General features: G+C 36.4%; 1 protein-coding gene across 1 annotated transcript; it reads right to left on the bottom strand.

Moving 5' to 3' along the window:
• Window positions 1–7,758: 7,758 nt before the first annotated feature.
• LOC149178171 (uncharacterized) lies at window positions 7,759–13,846 on the bottom strand. Its single transcript, XM_089422010.1, has 5 exons — window positions 13,634–13,846; window positions 8,815–8,994; window positions 8,316–8,690; window positions 7,976–8,230; window positions 7,759–7,902 (listed from the first exon to the last, which is right to left on the bottom strand). The coding sequence occupies exons 1-5, from the start codon at window positions 13,844–13,846 to the stop codon at window positions 7,759–7,761; spliced, it is 1,167 nt and encodes a 388-aa protein (XP_089278136.1).
• Between the last annotated feature and the right edge of the window lie 12,799 nt (window positions 13,847–26,645).

Below are 26,645 nucleotides of genomic sequence, written 5' to 3'. Positions count from 1 at the left end.
CTATAGAGGTGGATTTAGGACAAATGAAGGTCATTATAAGTTTTGTCTCATGCCATTTGGATTTACAAATACACCTTCAACATTTCAAATCCTGATGAATTATATTTTCAAACCCTTACTAAGAAAAAAATTGCTAGTATTTTTTGATGACATACTAATTGACATAAAATCTTGGGAAAAACATGTACAACATCTTGACAATGGCTTGACACTATAGGAAGAGCAACAACTATATTCAAAGCCTTCCAAGTGTTCCTTTCAGGTTCAAGTAGTGGAATATTTGGGTTATATTGTGTCATACGATAGTGTTAAGGTGGATCCTAACAAAATCAAATCTAGGAGGGAATGGCCAATCCCAAATTCCTTGAAGAAACTCAAAGGATTCTTATGATTGACAATATATTACCACAAATTTGTTAATACTTATGGTAAAATAGTATCACCTCTAATAAAAATTTTGAATAAGGATTTTCTTGGACTAAATAAGCAACCAAATCATTTGAAGAGCTTAAAGAGGCTATGTGTAAAACTCCCATCTTTGCGACACCTAACTTCACAAAAGTATTCATTATGGAGTGTGATCCCTCTGGCCATGGAATTGATGTAGATTTCATGTAATAAGGAAGGTCCATTTCCTCTGAAAGTGTCAAACTTAAAGGAAAGAACTTACTTAGACCCGTCCATCAAGAAAAAATGTTGGTCATACTACATGCAGTTAAGAAATGGTGTCCATACATAATAGGAAGAAACTTGAAAGTAAAAATAGATGATGATACTTTGAAGTACTTCTTGGAACAAAGACTATATTCAGAAGAGAAAAAAAAATAGGTCACAAATATGTTGGGTTATGACTTTGAAATGATCTAAAAAATAGGAAAACAAATATTGTGGTAGATGTAGTCTCAAGGAAAGAAGAAGACACAAATGGTTTACCATGTGTTATTTCCACTCCACAATCTAACTCGATGGAAGAAGAAAGGATAGAATGACAACACGATGAGAATATATGCAATATCATTTAATAGCTACAAGAGGACCTTGATGCACTAGACAATTTTACATGGAAAAATGATTTGTTATGGTATCAAGGTCACTTATACTTATGTAAGAATTCTCAAACCAAATAGAAGATACTATTGGAATTACACACTTCTCCTATAGGATGGAATTTAGGGTTCTTGAAGACATGCCATAGGATCAAGAAAACAAAATTTGGGAAGGTCTTAAAGCAATTGTACAAAAATTTGTGGCATAATGCATTGTATGCCAACAAAATAAAGTAGAGACTATTAATACCTGAGGGATCCTTCAACTATTAGCCATAACAATCTAGTGCCTAGTAGAAGTTTCAATGAATTTTACTACATGTTTACCCAAATATGAAGGAAAGAGTGTTGTTATGGAAGTGGTAGGTCAACTGACAAAGTATGCCCATTTTTGCTCTCTTTCTCATCCTTTTAAAGAAAGTGTTGTGGGAGAAGCACTCATGGAAGCAATCCAAAAGCTACATGGAATACCAAAGATTATTGTAAGTGGAAAAGATCCCATTTTTGCTCGAATTTTTTGGAATATTTTTTTTTTATGTTTGGTTACTCAATTGGCTCACAACTCATCTTACCATCCTCAATCTTAAGGGAAAACTGAGTCTGTGAATAAATTTTTAGAAGGATATCTATGTTTCTTTGCATCTAATAAACAAACAAAATGGGTCAAATAGTTTTCTTTAGTAGAATGTGGTACGATACATTCTTCCATACTTTATAAAAAAATATCACCATTTATGGCACTTTATGGATATCATCCTGCTCCATCACATCACTGTTGAAAGAGACTACAAAAGCTAAAGTAGTAGAGGACCACATCCAACACCAACAAGAGATTCTGAAAATATTGAAGGACAACTTGGTCATGGCACAAATAGGATGAAACAACAAACAGATCAACATCGTAGTGAAAGGGAATTTGAAGTGGTGAATTGGGTATTTGTGAGACTACAACCATATAAACAAATGTCCCTTAAGCAACAAAAGAAGGACAATAGATTAGTTTCAAGGTATTATGTCCCCCATAAGGTGTTGTAGAGGATTGTAAGTATGGCCTACAAATTATAACTGCCTCTATATTCACGTGTAGGTCCAATCTTCAATGTTTCTTACTTAAAGAAGGTAATTAGCGATATGATCATAGTACAAACTCTTCTACCATAAATTGATGAAGAAGGGAAAATAATACTAGAACCATAAATAATTTTGGAAATGAAGACTAAGAAGTTCATAAATTGAACAATTATTGAGCACCTCATCATACAGAAGAACCTATTAGTGGAAGAAGTGACATGGAAAGAGAAGTTTTCCATGCAAAAACACCCAAACATATTCAAGTGTTGAGGACATCACTTCTTTGATAGGGAGGGACATGTTAAGCCCTATATAAGCCCATGTTAACACAAAAGCCCCTTGTTAAGCCCTAGATATTGAGTGATTACATTCCTATTGCTATATTGTTATATTGGTTAGAACCCCTGATCATCTCATTTTACTATAATTGTATCCTTTGTCTCCTATATATACACTAAGAAGACCTATTCTTAGGATCATCAAATATTGTCTTGTTCATTGTATTTATTGTAAAATGAGGTTTCCCCCTCAAAGTGGACTATAATGATTGGTTTATTATCATTTTTAAGGTGCAATGATCATAATAAAATCCTTATTAGATTTTAGAAAATAAAAAATAAAAAATAAAAAATAAAAAATGCCTAAACAAAGTGTCAAAAGATAGAATATTTAAGCTACATGAAATATTTATGGTCAAGCCTTGAGAGATCAAATATCTTATAGTGTAAAGTTCTTGTATACTTCAAAACTTAAAAAAAGGTTTGCACATTGAGAAATTTAATCTCTCTCTACGTTTGATATATATATATATATATATATATATATATTATAATTGTATATTATAAATGTATCTTTAAATAAATGGATTTTTAACTCTTTGAAAATCTCTTTGGGCACTTGGATTATGTAAACTATATAATTTAAGCTTGTAATTACAATAAATCTTTGTTGGATTTATGACAAAATAGACTAAAAAAATATACCAAAAATAGCCAAAATGTAAATTGTTTTCTAGTTAAATATGATATATAGGTAGTTGATATTGAAATATTTTACTTGACATGGAAATTGAATGATTTTATTTATCGACCATATCATCCACACATTGGAATATTTTTCATTTTTGTTATTCATATACTTTTAAATTTGTGGCTATATTACTTGACCTTACATAACTTGAAATATTTTATTTATGGCCTACACTCATTTTTTATTATTAATAATTTTTAAATGCAACATATCAATTTTATGTTAAAAATTGAATTAAATACACATCTCTGTGTTATTACTTTTATTAGGAAATATTTAGAGTTATTTTTTCTCTTTTAAGCATTGAAATATTTTATTATGGTTAACACACATGCATATTAAAATAAATTAGTTTAGCCCTCGATCGAGGTGTGAGTTGGAGGGAAACCCCATCAAGACTGATTTAATGCCAAGTACGTCGAGGTACACCACCATCGCCCCCCACATGCTCGGGGCGATGGGTACGGTGGCTCCCTGCATACATAAGGATATCAACATAGTGGAAGGTGGTAGATTTATTATGTTAAGGTTTGAGTTCGGTGGCAAGTGTTCTGAGAGGTTTGTAGGTTGTTTCCGCACCCAAATGATTGTAGTGCAACGATTCTGGAGGAGAGACTCCGCGAACAATGAAGTGCAGCGATTCCAAAAGAGACGGTCGACTCTTCAGCTCCAGGAGAGGGTAATATGGTATGTAAACTTCTTTTTCTCCTCCTCCTCCATGCATCCGAGTGTCTGGTTTTGGGATTGGGTTCTCAATGGAGACAATTTCTCTGCCGGGGGGGGGGGGGGGGTGTAAATTGCGCTGGTGGAAGTGTCTGGCACCGATAGTCTAGCAGCAATATGTTATCCTCACCAGAATAACCTCAGTGTTGTTAGCTATGAAATTCTCCTCTCTCGAATGGGGTTATGTGGGATCTGGGACAGGGGTGTCAACCCTGGGGAATGTTGTTGTCTGGCTTAGTTCGAAGACCAGGGGGTCTGGGATTGGGTCGCTGTCAGTTTTACATTTAGGGTCTGCTTTACTGTTTTTTATGGAATTGAATGGAAACCTGGATCCCTGCATAACTGATGGTACCAGCATGGTAATGAATTGGTTTGTTGGATTTCTAGGCTTTACACCCATAGCCCATGTTGAAGCATCTGTGGGGTCACTATTGAGGTGTTGCGTCGACCTAGGTTTGGGAATTGTTATAATGTTGCTGAAGCTGGCTATGCTGGGCTCATAAATTTTGTTTCTGGTTGTTATGAAAATGGGCCTGGGGGTCAAGAGATTGCATGCCTGGGTGGGTTGGAGGACTTCGATTACCTACAGGGTCTGTGAGTGGCGGAGAGACGAAGTTTAATTTTAAGTAAATTATGGCTTCTTTCTCCCATGGCAGGTGCATAGTAAGGTAGGCTCTCCTGGGTGCAAATGGATTCTAGGCTCGCACCCTCACCTGCATAGGGATCTGCCAACACCCATTTCATTACCAAGCACCAAGATTGTGTTTTCATGGCAAGGGCAGTAAAGGCTAGGTGCCGAGGTAGGAGGCATCAGGCGGCTGAGCAAGAGGAAGATACTAGTTCCTCTAGTGTGGGATGTGGCAAGAAACCAATCGCCAACCTCATTAATGAAGAGGCCAATGCATATCGAGAGGGGACCAATGAATAGATTATAAGTTTGATGGAGGAATGGGAAGACGACCTGAACCGTCGAACGAGCGTGACAGATATAGAGATGGAGTATTGGCACACGATGGTGCCGGACCTTGTGTATACTCGAGGGCAGGTGACCTAGTTCAAACAAACCCTGCACCTCTATTGAATTATGAAAAGCCTCCTGGGCAAGGCCCGAGAGCAAATTTCAATGAGCATGGAAACAACAGTGCAAGACTTCCCTAATTACAAACAAGATTTCCAGAAGCTACAATTCCAAATGCAAAATTTGGATGGACTCCTAGACCACATCGAGAAACACTTCCCATGTCTTTTCTCACAGAGAGTAATGCATGGTTCCAGTGCCAAGAATCTGGCTCCATTTGAATCCACCTCTACTGAGCCAGATGATTAATGATGTTAGCTAGTTTTTAATTTTTTATTAGTACATATGTAGACAAATTTTACTTTTCAGTTTGAAGTCAGATATGTTCATAGGAAAATAGAGTATGGGCAAGGACATGATATACAAACTTATACAACTTGGGTAGAAAGACTTATCACCTTTTTCTATTGGATGGCTTATCATGCAGTTAAGTGGCTAATAACTTGGTTTCGCACTAGGCAAGTTGAGGCCACCTAACCAGTTTTATGTGGTTGTAACTTGCTTATATATTAATGAAAATGGAAGAATCTACCAAGCTTACAAAATAAATAGTTCACACATATTCAAATAATAGTTTATTTATGTCATTAGTTAGAAATATTTTTTAAAGTATAAAAATTATATAATTTTCTTGGATTCAGAAGTGAAAAGTAAGATTTTTTCACTTTTTAAATACTTTATGTGTCTTTAAATCTCATATAAAATAATGTTACTTCTCATGAACATTTAGCATATTTTATCATGTCTTCGTTTCCCTAGATTTAAACCCACGTATCTAGGAAAACAAGTTCACAAAACCACTAGAGCTAACATAATTTGACATAACAATTAAGAAATATTAAATATCAATTTTATATTAAAAATTGAATAAATTGCTATGAAGTAGTTGAAAATAAAGGAGGTGTAATTCTTTCCAATCAACTTGAAGTTGACAAAAATAGAATATTCACTTAAAAAAACAATGTATATATAACAATTTCATATTAAGAATTCAATAATTACACATGTCATTGTTATAAAGTGATGAATTTTTTTATTCTTTGTTAATTTTCCTTTTTATATGTGTCAAATTATTGTACCAAAAGGCACATCATACAACCAGCATGAGGGAGAATTCATTTTTTTTATTTTTAATTATTTTTTCTTTCTAGATATGTCAAATTGTTTCCCTGAGAGATTGCATTCTAGTATGAATAAGGTGTAATTTCTTTCATGCTCAAAACAATGTAGATATAGAAAAAACCAAAAATAAATTGAAATATATTAAAAACAATTTCATGTTAAGAAATGAATGAATCACATATCTCTTTATTATGAAGTAACTGAATTTTTGTATTCATAATTATTTTTTCTAATGGCAGCTACAAGGAAAAAAAAATTAAAAATAAAAAATAAACATACTTATTTATTGAAATATATAAAAAATAAAATTAAAAACAACTACCATAAATAAAATAATTGTCAACTATGTATATATCATATAAGGCAATTGAAAAAAAAAAAAACTTATAGTTAAAACATTTTATTAGTTTATTAGTGTGTTGTTCAAAATGAAAGATGCTTGTAATTTCACACATGGTCACACATAGTTTATACATGATATATACACAAAGATACATATATAAAAAATAAATTAGTCTAGATCCATCCAATTTTATCAAAAACCTTTAGGGATTTCCATTATAAAATAAGTTTGCAGTTAGAGAAAGGACTTGATAAATAACAAATTAAGATAGATTTAAGTTAATTTTATTTAAGATGAATATTCAAATATTTTATTTATAATTAATTTTTTACTTGTTTTTATATATGTAATTGATATTAAAATATATTAATTAACATTGTTATTTAAATATTTTATTTTAATATAAAAGAATATTTTTCTTAAGTGGAAAATTTTATGATAACTCAGTTAATTGCAAAGACAATCATTTTTGGCTGCTATGTGCCAATACAAGTTGAGTCATCACTATAAAGAAAATCACACCTCTTAGAATGATTTGTTGGTGATGTATTAAAGAGCAAGTTTTCACTTAGGTTAGATACCTCTGGATCTTAGATGCCAAGTTTTCACTTAGGTTAGATACCTCTGGATCTTAGATGCCAGGAAACCTGGTTTTTAATCAATATCATATATATAGACATATTGATCATGTATAATATTTCCATATATATTTTTATTTTATTTTAAAAGAGAGATAGATCTTTCATATTTAGCTCCAGACTAGAGCTTTTTATGCAAATATAAACCTGAGAGTTTTTATGGTCTCTTCTCAGATAACACGTTTACACTTTACAGGTTTGCATGTAGATTAATTTGTTATAGTAATGTTCTCTGCAGGCTTATTTCTTTTCATTTGAAATGAATCGATTTTCTGAGACAACGATGGATTTATTCCATAAATCGGAAGTTGTCCATTGTTTAGAAGTAAAAATAATTACGAAAGTGTCTTACATTTAGTTGTAAATTTAGTAATAGAGATTTGTATTATATTTTGCTCAAAACATTTGTTTCCTTCCTATACCAATCAATATCTACAAAACTTCAACTCCAAGTACCGTACTCGCCTGCTTACGATATTTATTTACCCCAATTCCCATCAAACTCTGCTAATTTATTAACATTTATAACAGATAATTCCAGAGCGCATTACATTAATGTAAAAATTCAGAACACGGCCTACTCAGAAATGGCTACAAATGTTAGGTTAAACGGCAACAGCTTTACAACTGAGTATTCCTTATCTACAGTTTGTTTCAAGGATTACAACCGACTATTCCTTATCTACAGTTTGTTTCAAGGAGTATATGTTAATACTGTGGGTAGCCATGATCTTCTTCACTAAGTTTGTCAAGAATAGATATCACTCCAAAAACGAATGCTTGATCAACTCCTTCTCCCACTGCAATGTTGTATATGTCCTTCGAATCCGTAAATGCAGTATTCACAAACACCTGCAAACCATTCAATATTTGGATCATTTATCTGAATAATAAGCAAAAAGCAAGAGAAAGATAATGGGCCCACCTCTGCAGCAATTGCACCGGAATGATCGTAGATGCCACAGTCTTGTTCAGTGAAACTACCCACAACCTTGTAGTCCCACCCCCTTTTATTCTTCTCTGAATTTGTGAGGGAGACCTTAATGGGGTCGTCCTTCTGGCAACAACTCACAGCCGAAGCGATGACCTTAAAAATGGGTTTCTGGTGCTCATCTATAATCTCGTCCTTCACGAACCCTTTCCATTGAGTTCGAAAGCAGAGCACCTCCACAAGACCCACCTGGAAATGGCATACATACATCCTTATTACTTTCACAATTATTATAAATTTTGAAAATGAACTTGGTGTTTTCCAGTCATATAACCTTGCGTTTCAGGGCGAGTATGGAATTCCCTTCATCGTCTTTGAGAACAGCTTCGTTTTTAAACATTGGACCGCATCCCTCCACTCTGAAAACTTCGTTGCCTCCGCAATTAGTGACCACAAAGCCGCCACCATTAACAACACACGGCCTCTTCCTCACAATGAATTGGGTTTGTGAAATGGAGCAGAACTGTTTGCTAACCACACGAAGAATAATCACAGGAGCAGAACTGTTTCTATTCATCTTTTCTTGTTTTTCTTGTTTCTTGTTTTCTATGCGGGCCGACCTTTTTGAAAATATTTGAAATGACGGCGGGACATACAGATGTGCGATTTTTCCGGTTGACAAAACTATGAAGAAATTCGAATGTGGTTGCTGAAATATAATATAGATGCGCTTAAATTCAAATTTGAATTTGAATTCAAATGGGCTTATTATTTGAATAACATTAATGCCGTGATTACTATCAGCATCAGAGCGCACTACTTGCATTGATTACGCTGAACCGTTGGGAAATTCGGGCAGGAACACCGGTGCTGGAGGCGGGCAGGAACACGCATCGCCGGAACTGGGTGAGGAGAGATGGATGCATGCCCATGATCAATGGTCCCGGTGACATCAACCTCCTATGAGTGTAAGGATGGAGCATTAACTTTTCTATAGGGGTGGATTTAGGAATCTGTACGTATTAATTAATATGAGTTTAACATTCATCAATACAATTTATTATATTTAATTTTGAAAAATAAATATTTAATTTTTAATATTATTTTAAAAATAGTTTTTTAATATTTATTGGATTATAAATTTAAAGTCTTATTGTAGTGTTGGTGTGGTTCTTTTTTTCATTTGGAGAAGTGCTTTTTATTTTTCTGCCATAAAGTTTTTGATGTAATTACAATATTTATGCCATGAAATGAATTTTCATTGTTAAGTTTGGTAGCAAAACCAACCAGAATTAAAATAATTAAAAATTTAAGGAAATATTCACATAAAAAATAGATAACAACAAAGTGTAAATAAATATATTTACCAGGTGCTATTGCACACCATCATTTATTTGTTCTTCACTTTAATAAGTAGGAGTAAAAATGTGAATGTGTAAAGTTACAGTAGTTACTCACCAAAATGTATGCAACTCCTTACCCATTAGCTAACAATTAGTTTTTCCATTTCATATATCAATTTGTGATTTTTATGAAATCATAATTTCCACTTATGTGAAAAAGACTAAAATTCCCTTCTGATTTGATGCATTCTATTTTTTTCTCAAACATGTCTTACTAATTATCCCATAACAGACATAACTACATGGTAAATTACAATTAATAATTATATGAAAAATTATAAATTTATAATTTACATTCACAATCTAGATAGTATTTATCTTAAATATGCCTCAACTATGATATAAATGTGTAACTGCATCCACACTACATACTCACAATCTAGATAGTATTTATCTTAAATATGCCTCAACTATGATATAAATGTGTAATTGCATCCACACTAGATACCCAAATACATCTAGAATACGGAAGGATTAGCGTGTGGAAGGTTGGCAGCCGTTGTCCGTGCCATACATGAGAAAGGATGCATTTTCCTCTGTGAAATTTGGCATACTAAAAGGGATTCCTATATGCATTGACATCTAAATTTGGCATACTGAAAGGGATTCCTATATATGCATTGACATCTAAATTCGTTCCATGGAGAGTGTGTATATAATTCAGTGGCATACGAAAAGGACTTCTTACATGCATTGATATCTGTAAATTCTTCTTTCATTTGTGTGTATTTGCAAATTTTTACCATGTAGCTGATTTGTATTGGAATAAAATTATTTTTATATTAAAAAATATTTTAATTATTAGTATGTAAATTATTTTATTTTTTTCAAGGAAAATCGTTTTATTTATTAATTAGATTAAACTAATGTTATTATTTTGAGATATTTCTTGATGATGTGATTATTCTCAAAAAAAATCTCTCAAAACAATATGAATCACAAAAATTTGAACTCACATATAATATACAAATCAGTTACATGGTAAGAATTTGCAAATACACACAATATGCAAAGAAAGAAGAATTTGTAAAAAAATTTAATTCTCCCACAAGTACTTCCTGTTGGAAAGGTGATTTTCATGGTGCTTTTGACCCTTTTGATCATCCAGAACTTGATGAAATGCCTTGGCCATACTAGAGCATGCATAACTTACCATGACAAATCCAAAATTATAAAGTTTTCCTCCAGAAAGTGTCCCAATCATAAGCGCGCGTCGACGCGCTATGCGTTGGGCTGAAAAATCTGTTTTGCAAGCCAATAATTTCCAAAATGACAAAAATTTCTCCGAATTTGCTCAGATTCAGTGTGAAGACCCTCCATCATGTATCATGCCAAGCCACCGAAGCCTCAGCCAAAATCCGAAGTGGATTAGACCTCTTTCCCCGTTTTAATGCTCTGCTCAACCTCCTCGTCAAAATCTTTATTTTTTCTTTACCGACATGCATGCGAGCCCAATAGTGATGTTTCATATGACAGAGCATGTCTTTGTCTCTATTGGCCTTCGCCAACAACTCCTCCAGATGTCGATTGAGTTTCTCAAGCCAAAATTGCCGCTCAAAAGGTGTCAAATTGTCATGTCTTTTCCGGGCCAACTCTCCATGAAAAACAGTCACTGCTTTGATTATGAGGGGATTTGACAAGTGAGTAGAAAAGAGAGTAATGCGGGGGAAATAACTATTAGGAACAAAAGTGACAATAGCCTTGGCAGTGTTTGACAAATATCAATGGAGGATGTGGACAAGTGAAAATGGGACTATGTCATAACATAAATGATAAACAGTGTGCAAATGACAATGGCCATAACAATGACAGCAATGATGTAATGGCAAAGAAAGAGCGTGAGGCTAAGGTTAATAATGAGGAGGGACACCACTGAAAATAGATGACACAGGCATATATCAATAGCACAAGTTTGGAAAACCCCCACCAGTCCCTAATATTTGTTTCAAACCCTAAGAAGTGAAATTGGAAATAAACATAGGGTTTTACATTCCTTTACATTAAACACTTGTTTTTCCACATTCAAAACACCATAATCATGTCCAAAATTCACTGGGCAAACGTAAAGAACCTACTTGCAAGCAGTTGGAGGCAATTTGGCATGAATCTGGACGAAGAAGTGAAAAATTTTGGCTCTGAGATTATATGCGTCGCGCGCTTACCCAGTGCGTTGCGCGCGATATGTGCATAGCGAGAGTGAAAATTTGCACAGACTGGTGAATCCCAGTGCGTCGCGCGCCTCTTGTGCGTAGCGTGCCTGCTCTGTGCGTAGTGCACACTTCCCCTTCAACTCCACAATTTTGAAACACTCTCAATTTGTCTTGAACACTCTGTCTTGGTTTTTCTTTGGGAAATTTGTGAAAATGATTTGTTTTCAATGCTTTATATGGGTTGTAAAATATCTCATAAACCATAACCCATTTCTATAATGTTTGGCTTTTGGCACTTTATCATTTAATGCAATTCTGTCTTTGGCTTTTCACTCTTTTTCTGAATCTTGGACTGATGAAATGTCTTGATTTTTTGCAGGGATTTTGGCATTTGGCTTTGGCAAACATTAGAGGCTTGCTATGAAACTTCTTATGGTGAAACAAATACATCAATATTACAAAAACTAAATTTGATAACTTCTAATTCAAAACAGAGTTTTGAACTAAAAATGTCTTCAAATGTTTTTGAGAATAAAAATATGAAATGGGAACCTCTCGAAACCAACCTCATGGCATGCGAGCTTTTATCACATGTATCAAAAGACTTGAAACCCTAGACTCTAGGACTAAAGACTCTTTTTAACGAACATAATCATTTATGACCATGATGATGTGACCTGAAACTTCAGTGATTTTTGAGGAATTTTAATTAGCCCTGCACGTACAAGCATGAGGAAAGACAAGACGACCAGACCCTCTCGTCAGTCAATGGCATGCCCCTAGCGAAATGCAACGAAGTGGAATGAGCGAGACACCTAAGAATGATATGAAAAAAGTGAACAGATCTCAAGATGGTGTTTGATGGTGACATAGACTGACATTTGGGAAACTTTGAAAGGAGTGAAAGCAAACCCTTGACCTAATGCCTAGTGACCAAATTTTTCTTGAAGACTTACTAAAATAACAAAATTTGACCTTGACACTCTGAGACCACTTTGTAAGAGCATATTTGATCACTGGAGGAAGGCTGGAAAGACTGACACTAATATTGGCTCCAATGGGGATGGTAGCTCCTTGGAGGTGCCAAGAAGAGCAGATCTTTGGGAGAGTTAGATAGTGCCTTCGTCCATTGGGCAATGGAGTCAAAACTCAAGCTAAAATGCATGACTGAAAACCGACACAAACTAACTTAACAACAAGGCTGAAAACTGACTAACAAATGACCCATGACTGACTTAACTAAAACAAGAACTTACAAAGTTTATTTGAAGGGCAGCAGTCCATCGAGATTTCAAATCATGATGACAACCACCTGCATACTAATGAAAAATGTACAATCATGTGTAATGAGCTTTTCAATGTAACCAATCCAGCAGATGGCTACATACCAAATTTCTGCTCTCACTTTTCTCGAGCAGGCGGAACGATGAACCTGTAGGCAACTGAAAATAACCACTGAAACCAAAGCTTATGATGATGAACCAGGCAATATTTATCTTTTCTAATGCTTGCAAAAGCATGTTGAAGAGATCTTGAAAATCTTGAAGCACTGGCTTATCTTGAGATCCAGTTGCAAAAATACAAGTACTCCCTCCATTTTGATATGAAAGAACAATTGATTTCCAAGGGATAGGAATGCACAAAGAAGTATGTGCTTCTGCCATCTAAGTGTTAGCTGTAGGTTCCTTGACCATGAGAAATACTGGCATATTGTCTCTCTCAAGCTCATACTCCTCAACTTCATAGTCTAGGTTATTCGTAAACAAAAAACAATCTTCAATATTATCGAACATGACAACCTTATCATCTTTGTGAAAGAAAATATTATCTATTTGCCGATCTATAAAACTAATTACAAGACTATCATCATTTTCAAAGGAGGAAGAAGTTTCACCAACACTTTCTTGACCATGTGTGCACTGCAAATCTGCTTTAGCTTGGGCTGTAACATGACCTTTCTAGAGTTGATCTATCTCATCTTCAGACAAAGGAGATAATGATTTTTGTTTCCTTTTGCTCAAACAGTAATTGTCTTCATATGACATGGCAATCAAATTACCATTTATCACTGAATTATTGAAAGAAGACTTATCACTTACTCGAACAAAGATCTCATTCTGTGTTTCATGAACTGACTGGATTACCTCCTCATGAAGGTTGTGTTCTAATGAACTGAGAACAATCTCAATGGCAGAGCTCTCCTTCATGGGATTCAGCACAAGGTATTCTTGATCGTCACTATCTGAATCTAGATCTGAAATAGCTGTCTTGATTTTATCACCTTCTGAAATCGAAACTTGACTTTCCTGCATATCGTCTTCTTCTATGGACAGATCTGAAACAAAACCTTCACTTTCATTATTTTGCATTGTACCAAGATCTTGATCCTGCTGCAAAGTTTCTTGAGCATCTTGATGGGAATCCTCTAGGTTCTCTTCATGTTGCTGAAATGGATTCTCGTATAGAGCCTCCATGATTTCTCCGTCCATCAATTCATTATCCCCATAAAAATTCTAAAGATTTTCAATAAAATTATGAACATGGCTACAACAGTTCTGAACTAAAACCAAGGATGGATAAGATTGCTTATACTTTTCAAAGAACATGGTATGAAAATCCTTTAAACAGTAAATAGAAGCAGATGGCAAACTTTCATTCCAAGATTGGGCTTCATTTTCCAGAGTAGCCATAAACATCTTCATCAAACAGTCTTCAGGAAAGTCGATATTTAATTTATGCACATGAATGTGAAATTTCACCAGATGAAGAGCAGCATCATTACCATCCACATTTCTGGACATAGGCAAATTCTTTGACCAATCTACCTTGGGCATTTTATTTGGAAAACCTGGAATGTGATCTCGGCTCATGGCAGTGTATCTTCTTGCAACCCGATCCATCTTGAAAAGCTCAAAGCTACTATTCTTTCTGCAGTGGAGTCACCATGAAGGATTGATTTCTGGATTTTGCAGTGAATGAAGTCGCTAGGTGAATGAATTCAGCCTCCTTATGTCTGATTGTTGTCCACCATCAGCAATCAGATCTGAGCTTGATACATGTACTAAGGAAATTAACAAGTTAGATGTCACGTTTACCAGCTAGACCGAAGATTGACTGAAAAAGTGTTTATCTACTTCCGCTAATGCAAAGCAAAAGCATTTCAAAGGCTACCTGGCAGAACTTCAGGCTCCGTCTGTAGCCTGTAAAACAAATAAAACTAGCAAGCAAACCATTTATTCTTCCCCAGTATGGTCGCCACTATGTTAGAGGTTAGATTTGTCTCAGGCTGAAAAGACAAGGTTCTAGGTCCACATCAAACCATGCCCATCCTTGTAGCTAGCCCTACGAGGATAGGAGAGGGCTCTCTCCGGGTCAATCTCGGCAAAAGGTAATCGATGAGGCTTGAGATAACTAAATTGGCAATTGATCTTAGGCTAGGTATGAAGTACAAGGAGTTTGAGGTTGATTTTTGAGGGTTTTGTTGAATCAAAGGGAAAGGCAATTCTGGGTGCGGGGATGAGACATAGTTTTTGCAGAGGTCTACTTGGGGCAAGGTAGGCGATCGTCTTGATGCTTTTAAAGAGAATGAATGGCTAGATATTACTGGTGAGAAGCTAAGGAGAGCAAGAAGCTTTCAAGGATTCTCCTTAAACAGATGAAAACATGAAAAATCAAACAAATTCAAAGGCAGAGCATAACAATCTATGGATTCTACCTTAACACTTCATTTGTTCAATTGCAGAAGATGAGAGAAGGAAGATGATACACATAACAACTTACAAATATTGAAAGAAGCACACCATCAACACATAAAGCCACATGGATCCCAAACACTGCTGCAAAACCCTAGTCTTTCCTTTGCCAAAAATGCAATAGTGAATGTACAATAAAGTGTCAAACTTTTCCCAAGAGTCCAACCCTTGCTACTGACTGAAAATCTACATAATATAGACCATGCCAACCCATCTCCTAGCCTCTAGGGGTCGAGCTCCTCCTTCTAGGAGCAGTTTGAACTAATTCCAAACATGGAGCTGAAAACTAGGGATCCAAACAACCTGCCTCTAAAAGAAGGGAAACTGATCCATTTCATTAAATTTTTGCTATTTTGTGAATGAATCATATAGAATAGGTAAATAAGTGCCAAATTTACATCATATACATCAAATTACATCAAGATAGTTCAAATATTACATCAGAAGGTGAAACTAGTGAAAACTGGCCAAATTTCTGAGCTGGAAGATGAAAATTTGACCAAAAATCTCTATGCGCCGTGCACCTAAGCTCTATGCACTACGCGCCTTTCAGCCTGCTTTTGGGGCACTTCCCGAAATCAAAATCAAGCTCATGTTAGCTTGTTGGAAAGCCCTGGATGTCTGCTATCCAACCCAAGTGGAATTTCCCAATTTGGAGCTCATTTGCCCCTTCAAAATTTCATTCTCCCACAAGTACTTCCTGCTGATGCAAAAGGTGGCAGAAAGGTGATTTTCATGGTGTTTTTGACCCTTTTGATCATCCAGAACTTGATGAAATGCCTTGGCCATACTAGAGCATGCATAACTTACCATGAAAAATCCAAAATTATAAAGTTTTCCTCCAGAAAGTGTCCCAATCATAAGCGCGCGCGTCGACGCGCTACGCGTTGGGCTGAAAAATCTGTTTTGCAAGCCAATAATTTCCAAAATGACAAAAATTTCTCCGAATTTTCTCAAATTCGGAGTGAAGACCCTCCATCATGTATCATGCCCAGCCAACGAAGCCTCAGCCAAAATCCGAAGTGGATTAGACCTCTTTCTCCGTTTTAATGCTCTGCTCAACCTCCTCTTCAAAATCTTTATTTTTGCTTTACTGACGTGCATGCGAGCCCAATAGTGATGTTTCATATGACAGATCATGTCTTTGTCTCTATTGGCCTTCGCCAACAACTCTTCCAGATGTCGATTGAGTTTCTCAAGCAAAAATTGCCGCTCAAAAAGTGTTAAATCGCCATGTCTTTTCCGAGCCAACTCTCCATGAAAAAACAGTCACTGCTTTGATTATGAGGGGATTTGACAAGTGAGTAGAAAAGAGAGTAATACGGGGGATATAACTATTAGGAACAAAAGTGACAATAGCCTTGGCAGTGTTTGAGAAATATCAAAGGAGGATGTGGACAAGTGAAAATGGGACTATGTCATAACATAAATGATAAACAGTGTGCAAATGACAATGGCCATAACAATGACAGAAATGATGTAATGGAAAAGAAAGAGTGTGAGGCTAAGGTTAATAATGAGGAGGGACACCACTGAAAATAGATGACACAGGCATATATCAATAGCACAAGTTTGGAAAACCCCACCAGTCCCTAATATTTGTTTCAGACCCTAAGAAGTGAATTTGGAAATAAACATAGGGTTTTACATTCCTTTACATTAAACACTTGTTTATCCACATTCAAAACACCATAATCATGTCCAAAATTCACTGGGCAAACGTAAAGAACCTACTTGCAAGCAGTTGGAGGCAATTTGGCATGAATCTAGAGGAAGAAGCGAAAACTTTTGGCTCTGAGATTATATGCGTCGCGCGCTTACCTAGTGCGTTGCGCGCGGTATGTGTGTAGCGCGCGTGCAAATTTGCACAGGCCGGTGAAGCCCAGTGCGTCGCGTGCCTCTTGTGCGTAGCGCGCACTTCCCCTTCGACTCCACAATTTTGAAACACTCCCAATTTGTCTTCAACACTCTATCTTGGTTTTGCTTTGGGAAATTTGTGAAAATGATTTGTTTTCAATGCTTTATATGGGTTGTAAAATATCTCATAAACCATAGCCCATTTTTATAATGTTTGGCTTTTGGCACTTTATCATTTAATGCAATTCTGTCTTTGGATTTTCACTCTTTTTTTGAATCTTGGACTGATGAAATGTCTTGATTTTTTGCAGGGATTTTGGCATTTGGCTTTGGCAAACATTAGAGGCTTGCTATTAAACTTCTTATGGTGAAACAAATACATCAATATTACAAAAACTAAATTTGACAATTTCTAATTCAAAACAGAGTTTTGAACTAAAAATGTCTTCAAATGTTTTTGAGTATAAAACTATGAAATGGGAACCTCTCGAAACCAACCTCATGGCCTGCGAGCTTTTATCACATGTATGAAAAGACTTGAAACCCTTGACTCTAGGACTAAAGACTCTTTTTAACGAACATAATCATTTATGACCATGATGTGACTTGAAACTTTAGTGATTTTTGAGGAATTTAATTAGCCCTGCAGGTACAAGCATGAGGAAAGACAAGACGACCAGACCCTCTCGTCAGTCAATGGCATGCCCCTAGTGAAATGCAACGAAGTGGAATGAGCGAGACACCTAAGAATGATATGCAAAAAGTGAACAAATCTCAGGATGGTGTTTGATGGTGACATAGATTGACATTTGGGCAATTTTGAAAGGAGTGAAAGCAAACCCTAGACCTAATGCCTAGTGACCAAATTTTTCTTGAAGACTTACTAAAATGACAAAATTTGACCTTGACACTCTGAGACCACTTTGTAAGAGTATATTTGATCACTGGAGGAAGGTTAGAAAGACTAACACTAACGAGATCAACTTCTTTCGCAAATCCCCTTTGCACTTCACCAGGTTTCCTAAAAAACCTGGGCCAACTCTGATAGCATCTGTCACACCCCTACACTAGCAGTACTCTTCTAACCGCACTATAGCGAGGTGCGACACTACCAACTGTTTACTTTTAACCAATACTTATGATTGTAGACTACACCTAACATTCCATACTTAGTTTATTTTTCGTTACCAAATATTATCTTTTTCCTTTATACAAATGAAAACCCATCCATATTCATCATAACAACATTATACAAGAAAAATGCACAACAGTATAAAGGGAGGGGCAACTCCCTGCAATATGAGTCTGCCCGATATCAATATATATAATTTTCCACTTTTACAAAGTATAAGCTAAATCTTGGGAAACCCCAAATTTACACTTAACCAAATTTCCAACTTTCGGCAAACTCAGTTGCCCAGCTCATCGGAACTTCTACACGGTCACCACACGACTCACCAACCCTTTGTTCACCTCGTTGCACGTCTTCACCTGACTCGCACTCTGTTTGATCAACAAACGCCCAAATCGTGGTATCCTTCCCGACCTCCGTTCAGTGAACCACATGCAATCTCGCCTGCCCAACTCTCGTTCATGACATTCGGTTCCAACCTTTGTTTCAGCGTACATGGCGTGCCCTCACCCTCTTGCCCGTCCTCACGTTCACCCGCGCCTTCGCACGACTCACCCGAGTCGCCTTCGTACAACTCACCCAAGTCCGCCCTAATGCCTTCACCCAAACTCATTCACCCAAACGATTTCACCCGAGTCACCAAACGACTTCACCCGGATTGCCACACAACTTCACCCGGCTCGCCCGAACGACTTAACCTAGGTCGCTTGACGACCTCACCCGGCTCGCCCGAACGACCTCACCCGAGTTTCCTGCTCGACGATATCGCTCGACTTCTGCCTGAACAACCTCGCCCGACTTCTGCCTGAATGACCTCGCCCGAGTTCTGCGTGAACGACCTCGCCCGAGTTTTCTGCACGAGTTTCCTACACGAGTTTCTCACCTGAGTTTTTCACCCAAGTTTTTCACCCGACTTTCCTGCACAAGTTTTTCACCCGAGTTCTGCCTGTTGTGCGGGCTCATCCACGCACCGCAGAACTTCTCTAATTGAACTCGTGTTGATCGAATGATTGTGGCTCGTCTCCATAAACGCTCCACGAATATATACGGGTGAGTGGCGGGTTATGTCACCTGGCCAACCTACGTCCAACACCCAAGCCGACTCGTTCAACATGTTGCCTTCGCCCGAGTGGAGAGTCAGCCAACCCAACTCGTGAGACTACCCTCTCAACTCGCCCAACATCGTATAAACTCATCTCTTGGTTGTTTCACTTCGCATTTTGCACGAGCTCCTCACTCATCGTTTGCACGGTGAAGGTGACCCGGACCACAGGTCCTTACAAGCAATGTTGTCCTTTATGCGAGCACTACCATTGTTGGAACTTCTGTAGGAGCGATCAATGGCATAGCCATTCCGATTTCATCAGAGATGTTCGGAATGAAAAGTTTTGGTGTCAACCACAACATTCTTGTGTCGAACATTGCATTCGATTCTCTTCTCTTCGAGGAAGTTGCAGGAATCATTTATGATGATTCACCTTATTCTTCTCCTGGCATGCTGAAACACCCAAAAGAATCAGCTGATTGGCATCTCTGCATGGGAACACAGTGTTACAAAAAATTGTTTCTGGTGTGGGGATGCGTATGCCTCTTTGGAATCCTTCTCTGTGTTGTTCTATGCATGAGAATGCACAAGTTGTATGAATCTATCCACAAAAATCAATCCCAAGAAATAGATCAGAATTAGGTCTACTTATACAAGTATTAGTATAAATCATTCCCTGTATATATAGCGGAGAATTGTGATGAATCACAGTGAGCTGAAATCCATTCTACACCAATGATTTTACACTCCATCATTCGCAAGATTAACGAAAGATCCATTGATCGCCATTTTGGATAACAAGAATCTCATCTACTGAGTCATAATTGAGTTCCTTAATTGCAATGTTTAATTCCAACTGTGCTTCAGTTGTTGACAGATTCGAAATTTTACCATTGATATGACTTAACTACGATGTAGATTTTTTGTACGGATGATAATGATGCCACATAGTTGGACCTTGACGACATTGTCTGTTTATAAATTCACAAAATGCGATAGTGTTGAGCAATGATACCTTGATGATAATGTGTGTATGCATCTGTAACAAAGAAATATGGCTAAATTCATAAAATGTTATATATTTACTGCCGTATTGTACACAACTTGAATTCTAATAACATAGTATCACGTGCGTACCTCAACACAGAGATGACAACAGTTTTATCTCGATCAATAGAGGTAGTTGGAATTTGAAATTTAACCACAGGTTAGAAATTTTGATGGTGATAATAACTATCGCAACTATATAAATTAAATTAAATTAAATTAAATCATTAGTAAATGTGATTTCAATTGCGATCATAACTATCACATCTATATAAAATATTAAATCATCAGTAAAAGCATATATTAATTAATTATAATAAATATCAAAATATTAGATACATATTTTATATCAAATTTGATTGGATTATAAATTTAAAGTTTCATAAAAAAATTATGCAATTGTAATATTGATACTATGGATATTATATATTAATTGTTCATTATTAAGTTTAGTAACAAAACCACCAAAGTTAAAATTATTAAAAATTTAAATAAATATTTGTATAAAAAATGGATAATAACAAGATGTAAATAAATATATGTAAATATTACTAGTTGTTACTACTACTCACCAAAATTTATGAAGTTCTTTGTTGTTTAGTTGGAAATTAATTTTTCCATTTCATTTATCAATTGGTGATTTTTATGAAAGCATAATTTCCTATTAAGTGGAGGGACTAAGATTCCCTGGGAATTTGATGCATTTCTCTCCCTAAAAAAAGAAATTCTATTGGCTACCCCATAATTGACCTAACTACATGGGAATAACAACAGGTTAGAGTTTGAGTGTTCTTATCCATTAAGCCTAGAACATGCATCTTGATAATTACTTTTAGGTACATGGGAATAACAATGGGTTAGAGTGCGAGCGTTATGATCCATTAAGCCGAGAACATTCATCTTGAGCATTACTTCTAGGTTGTGTGCTTGTTGAATCAAATACTTTCACATTGCAGAAATTGAAGAATTACAAATATATACTTTACATTCATAGTCTTGACATAGAGAGTAAAACATTGGATATTTTTTTTGTAATATTATATAAAAAAAATTACAAATATATAGTTTACATTCACAATCTTGGTATTATTTATCTTAAATATGCCTCAACTATGATGAAATGTGTAACTGTATCGACCATATATCCAAATACACATGAAATATGGAAGGTGTAGGCAGTTGAAAGCCTAAAAGCCCATTGCCCATGTACAATTTATCTTAAATATCCCTCAACTATGATGAAATTTTCTATGTATCCAAATACACACGAAATATGGGAGTAGGAGGTGAAAGCATGAAAGCCCATTGTCCATGTCGTCACGACATATTCTTGTGTAAAATTTGGCATACATAATGGGCTTCTTATATGCATTACTGTCTGTAAATTTCTTTCTGTATTGGAATAAAAATATTTTGCATTGGGTGTGGAGCTTGATTTTCTTATTTATTTGGAGATATCACTGCATTGGACCCCAATTCGTAATGGGGAGGCAACACCGTCCGTAATATTTGTGCTGTAGGGGGGTCAAGGGGGGCTGACTGCGACCTTTGGGAGCCCCCCCTAGCGTGGGATCAGGGGCAGCACCCCCGAAGCTAAAAATAGATGTAAAATTGACATGTAAAATGTTGTAATTTCGTAGTCAATCTGGGTCGTTCATTAGGCAGAGATATGACAGTAGAAGTTATGTTTAATTTAGGGTTTTTTTGCCCTAGAAAGCAACCCCTCGCTATATATGAGGGAATTGTATTGTGTCTATGTATATCTGTATTCTGAGTGAGGAAGAGAGAGGTGATTGAGAGCAAAGAGGGAATTACAATGGATCTGATGTAGGTTGTACCTCTTCACTTTGCTGGATAATATAAAAGGAAGGACTGGTTGTTTCTCCGTGGATGTAGCCCAAACTGGGTGAACCACGTATATCTTTCTCTCTTGTTTTATGCATTTTCTCCGTTTATATTTCTGAAATATTTTATGTGTTCCATTTCTCTATAATATATAATTTTATAACAACTAGTATCAGAGCCGAAGGTCTATTTGGCTGATAAAGTTGTAGGAGAGAAGGGTTCCTGGTTCGAGTGGGAGCAATGGCAGAAGATGGTAGGTTTAGGGTCAAAAAATTTATTGGCCAAAACTACCAGTTGTGGAAGATGCAGATGGAAGATTATATGTATCAGGGAGATTTGTACCAACCATTGAGTGGAAAGGCAAAGAAGCCGACGATTATGACAGACACAGAATGGGATATTCTCGATAGAAAGGCACTTGGAACAATAAGGTTGTGCCTAGCGGCGTCGGTAGCATTTAACATTTCAAAGGAAACGACAACAGAGGGTTTAATGTCGACATTGGCCAAACTATATGTAAAACCCTCAGTCTCAAATAAGGTATTCCTTATGAAGTGTTTATTTAATATGAAAATGTCAGAAGGTGGATTTGGTGTTGATCATTTAAATGAATTTAATATAGTTACTAATCAGTTAGGTTCTGTAGGGGTAACTTTTGATGATGAAGTTAGGGCTCTGTTATTTCTGTGCTCATTGCCAGAAAGTTGGAATGGTTTAGTTATGGCCATTAGTAACATTGTCTCTGGATCTAGTGCTTTAAAGTTTGATGATGTTGTCGGTGCAATCCTTAGTGAGGAAATGCGGCGGAAAAGCTCCGGTGAGACCTCAGGTAATGCTTTGACTGCAAAGACTAGGGGAAGAAAAATGGAAAGATGAAAGAGCCCAGGATATCGCAGTAAGTCAACGAAAGGCATATCCAAGTCCATATCAAGATAATGTGCTGGAAATGTGGGAAGAAAGGACACCTGAAGAAAGACTGCAACTCTCGGAAGGGAAAAGAAGGAGACACGCAACAAGAAAACAATCATGAAGCGAATGTGACAGGTGATGTGTTGCAACATGCTTTGATTCTTTCTTTAGAAAATATTATTGATGTCTGGGTGGTAGATTTAGGGACCTCATTCCATGCCACACCTGATAGGAAACATTTTCGTGATTATGTTCAAGGAGATTTTGGACAGGTTTGATTGGGTGATGATAAACCCTGTAAAATCATTAGAATGGATATAGTTTTCATAAAACAATAGAATGGAAATCAATGGCTATTGAAGGAGGCAAGGCATGTTCTAGATCTGAAGAAAAATCTGATTTCAACAGGGTAGTTGGGAGGTGAGGGTTGTAACTACTTTCACAGATAAAACCTGGAAGGTCACTAAAGGATCCCAGGTAATAGCAAAAGGAGAAAAGGTTGGGACATTGTATTTATGCAATGGTATTTCTAATTATGTCAATGCTTTAACCTCTATAGGAGAAGATACAGCATTGTGGCATCATATGATTGGGCACATGAGTGAGAAGGGAATGCAGATTCTTCACTCAAGAAATTTGTTGTCGGGTTTGAAGCATGTTGATTTAAAATTCTATGAGAATTGTGTTTATGGAAAACAGAAGACAGTCAGATTCCTCAGAGTTGGGAAAGAAAAGAAGAGCAAAAAATTAGAGCTTGTGCATACAGATGTATGGGGACCTGCTTAGGTATCATCTCTTGGTGGCTCTCGTTATTATGTTACTTTTATTGATGATGCAACTAGAAAAACCTAGATTTATTGTATTTGAAACAAATCTGATGTATTTGATACTTTTAAGAAATGGAAAGCTTTGGTTGAAAATGAGACAGGAAAAAGGTTAAAGTGTCTCAGATCAGACAATGGAGGTGAATATTGTAGCAAAGAATTTGATAGGTATTGTTTAGAGAATGGAATTCACAGAGAAAAGACAGTTCCAGGAACACCACAAGAAAATGGTGTGTCATGAAGGATGAACAGGACAATCATGGAGCGTGCAAGGTGCATGAGATTGCATGCAGGATTGCCTTTACAATTTTCGGCAGATGCTGTAGATACTATTGTTTATCTAGTAAATAGAGGGTCTTCAAGTTCCTTGGATGGTGGTATTCCAGAGGAGGCATGTACAGGTAAAAATGTAAACTACTCTTTTTAAAAACCTTTGGTTGTGAAGCCTTTGTCCACATTAATAAAGAAAATAGAACAAAGCTTGAGGCAAAATCAAAGAAATTTACCTTTATTGGATATGGTGTTAATGATTTTGGTTATCGCTTTTATGATTATGAAAAACAAAAAATCATTAGGAGCAGAGATGTCATTTTCAATGAAAAGGTTTTGTATAAGGATCAGCTATAAGAAAAGAAACAGGAAAAAGAAAACAAAGAATACATAGTGCTTGAAGAGATCACAGAAAAAGTGATGGTGCCTGGAAATCATAATGATCAATGGCCAGAACAACAACCACAACAGCAACAAGCACCTCAAACACCCGAAAGTGGTGTTATAAGATCTACTAGGATAAGTAGACCCCCTAAATGATACTCTCCTTCATTATATTATGTATTGTTGATTGATTCTGGTGAACCAAAATGTTATGAAGAAGCAATGCAGGTAGAAACCAGGAAGAAGTGGGAGTAAGCCATGAAAGAAGAGATGGACTCCTTAGCACATAATCAGACTTGGGACTTAGTCAGGTTTCCTGTAGGTAAAACAACATTTCAGAATAAATGGGTTTACAAGTTAAAGGAAGAAGATGGAGGTAGAAAAAAGTGTAAAGCTAGACTTGTAGTGAAAGGGTTTGCATAGAAAAGGAGTATATACTTTGATTAGATATGTTCTCCTGTTGTTAAAATGACTTCAATCAGAACTATTTTAAGTCCAATAGTAGCTAAAGATTTGCATCTTGAGCAGTTAGATGTAAAGACAACCTTTCTCCATGGGGATTTGGAGGAAGAGATATATATGCAGAAGCCACAAGGATATGAGGTAAAAGGGAAGGAGAAACTAGTGTGTAGGTTGAAGAAGAGCTTGTATGGCCTAAAACAGACTCCAAGGTAGTGGTATCTAAAATTTGACAGGTTTATGTATGAACAAGGTTATACTAGATGTCACTCTGATAATTGTGTTTATCTCAAAAGGAAAAATCATGGAAACTATATTATATTGTTATTGTATGTAGATGACATGCTTGTTGCAGGTTATAACATGCAGGAAATAAATGTGCTCAAAAGAAAATTGGTGAACTCATTTGCAATGAAGGATTTGTGTGCTGCAAAACAAATCCTTGGCATGAGAATAACTAGAGACCAGAAGAATCGCAAATTAACATTGTCTCAAAGTGTGTACATAGAAAAGGTGTTGAAAATATTTAATATGCAAAATGCAATACCAATTAATATACCTTTGGCTAGCCATTTCAAATTAAGTAAGGAGGAGTGTCCCAAGGCTCAGGAAGAAATGGCTCATAAGTCTAAAGTTCCATACGCATCAACAATTGGAAGCTTAACATATGCAATGGTCGCACAAGGCCTGATATTGCACATGCAGTGGGAGTTGTAAGAAGGTACATAAACAATCGAGGGAGAAAATACTGGATGGTGGTGAAGTGGATTCTCAGGTATTTGAGAGGTACCACAAATCAAGCATTATGCTTTGGTGGTTCAAACATTTCTCTATAAGGATATGTTGATGCAGATATTGTAGGTGATAGAGATAATAGGAGGAGCATCACAAGGTATGTGTTTACTGTAGGTGGAACAACTGTCAGTTGGGTCTCAAAAATACAAAGTGTTGTTGCACTCTCAACAACAGAAGTAGAGGATGTTGCTTCTATAGAGGCTAGTAAAGAAATGATTTGGTTACAAAGGTTTCTGGATGAATTGGGTAAGAAGCAGGAGTTGGGTAGGCTATACAGTGATAGCTAGAGTGCCATACATCTTACAAAGAACTCTGCATTTCATTCCAAGACTAAACATATACAGCTCATGTACCATTTCATACGGTTAGCATTGGAAGATGGACAGTTGAAGCTGGAAAAGATACACACTAGCTAGAATCTTGCAGATATGTTAACAAAAGTTGTAACCAGGGAGAAATTGAAAGTTTTCTCAGTTTCAATTAGTCTTCAAGTATGATGAAGAAGATGAGAAACAACCAGGTCCAGAGTGGAGTCATTGTCCAACAAAAGAAGCAACAGTGGAGTTGCTATGATCAGTCTCCAAGTGGAAGATTGTTGAGTGTGAAGCCTGATTATCGTATTTATTCAGAGGTATTGCCGCATTGGACCCCAGTTTGTAATGGGGCGGCAACACCGCCTGTAATATTTGTGCTACAGTGGGGGTCCAAGGGGGGCAGCTACAACCTTTGGGAGGCCCCCCCCTAGCGGGGAATTGGGGGCAGTGCCCCCGAAGCTAAAAATAGATGTAAAAT

This window comes from Pinus tabuliformis, chromosome 4_1 (assembly GCF_031772625.1).
Source record: "Pinus tabuliformis cultivar Carrire ecotype Pingquan chromosome 4_1, CPIR1, whole genome shotgun sequence".
Taxonomy (NCBI): Eukaryota; Viridiplantae; Streptophyta; class Pinopsida; order Pinales; family Pinaceae; genus Pinus; species Pinus tabuliformis.
Note: the sequence above shows the minus strand (reverse complement) of the source record. Positions and strands in the feature narration are given on the sequence as shown.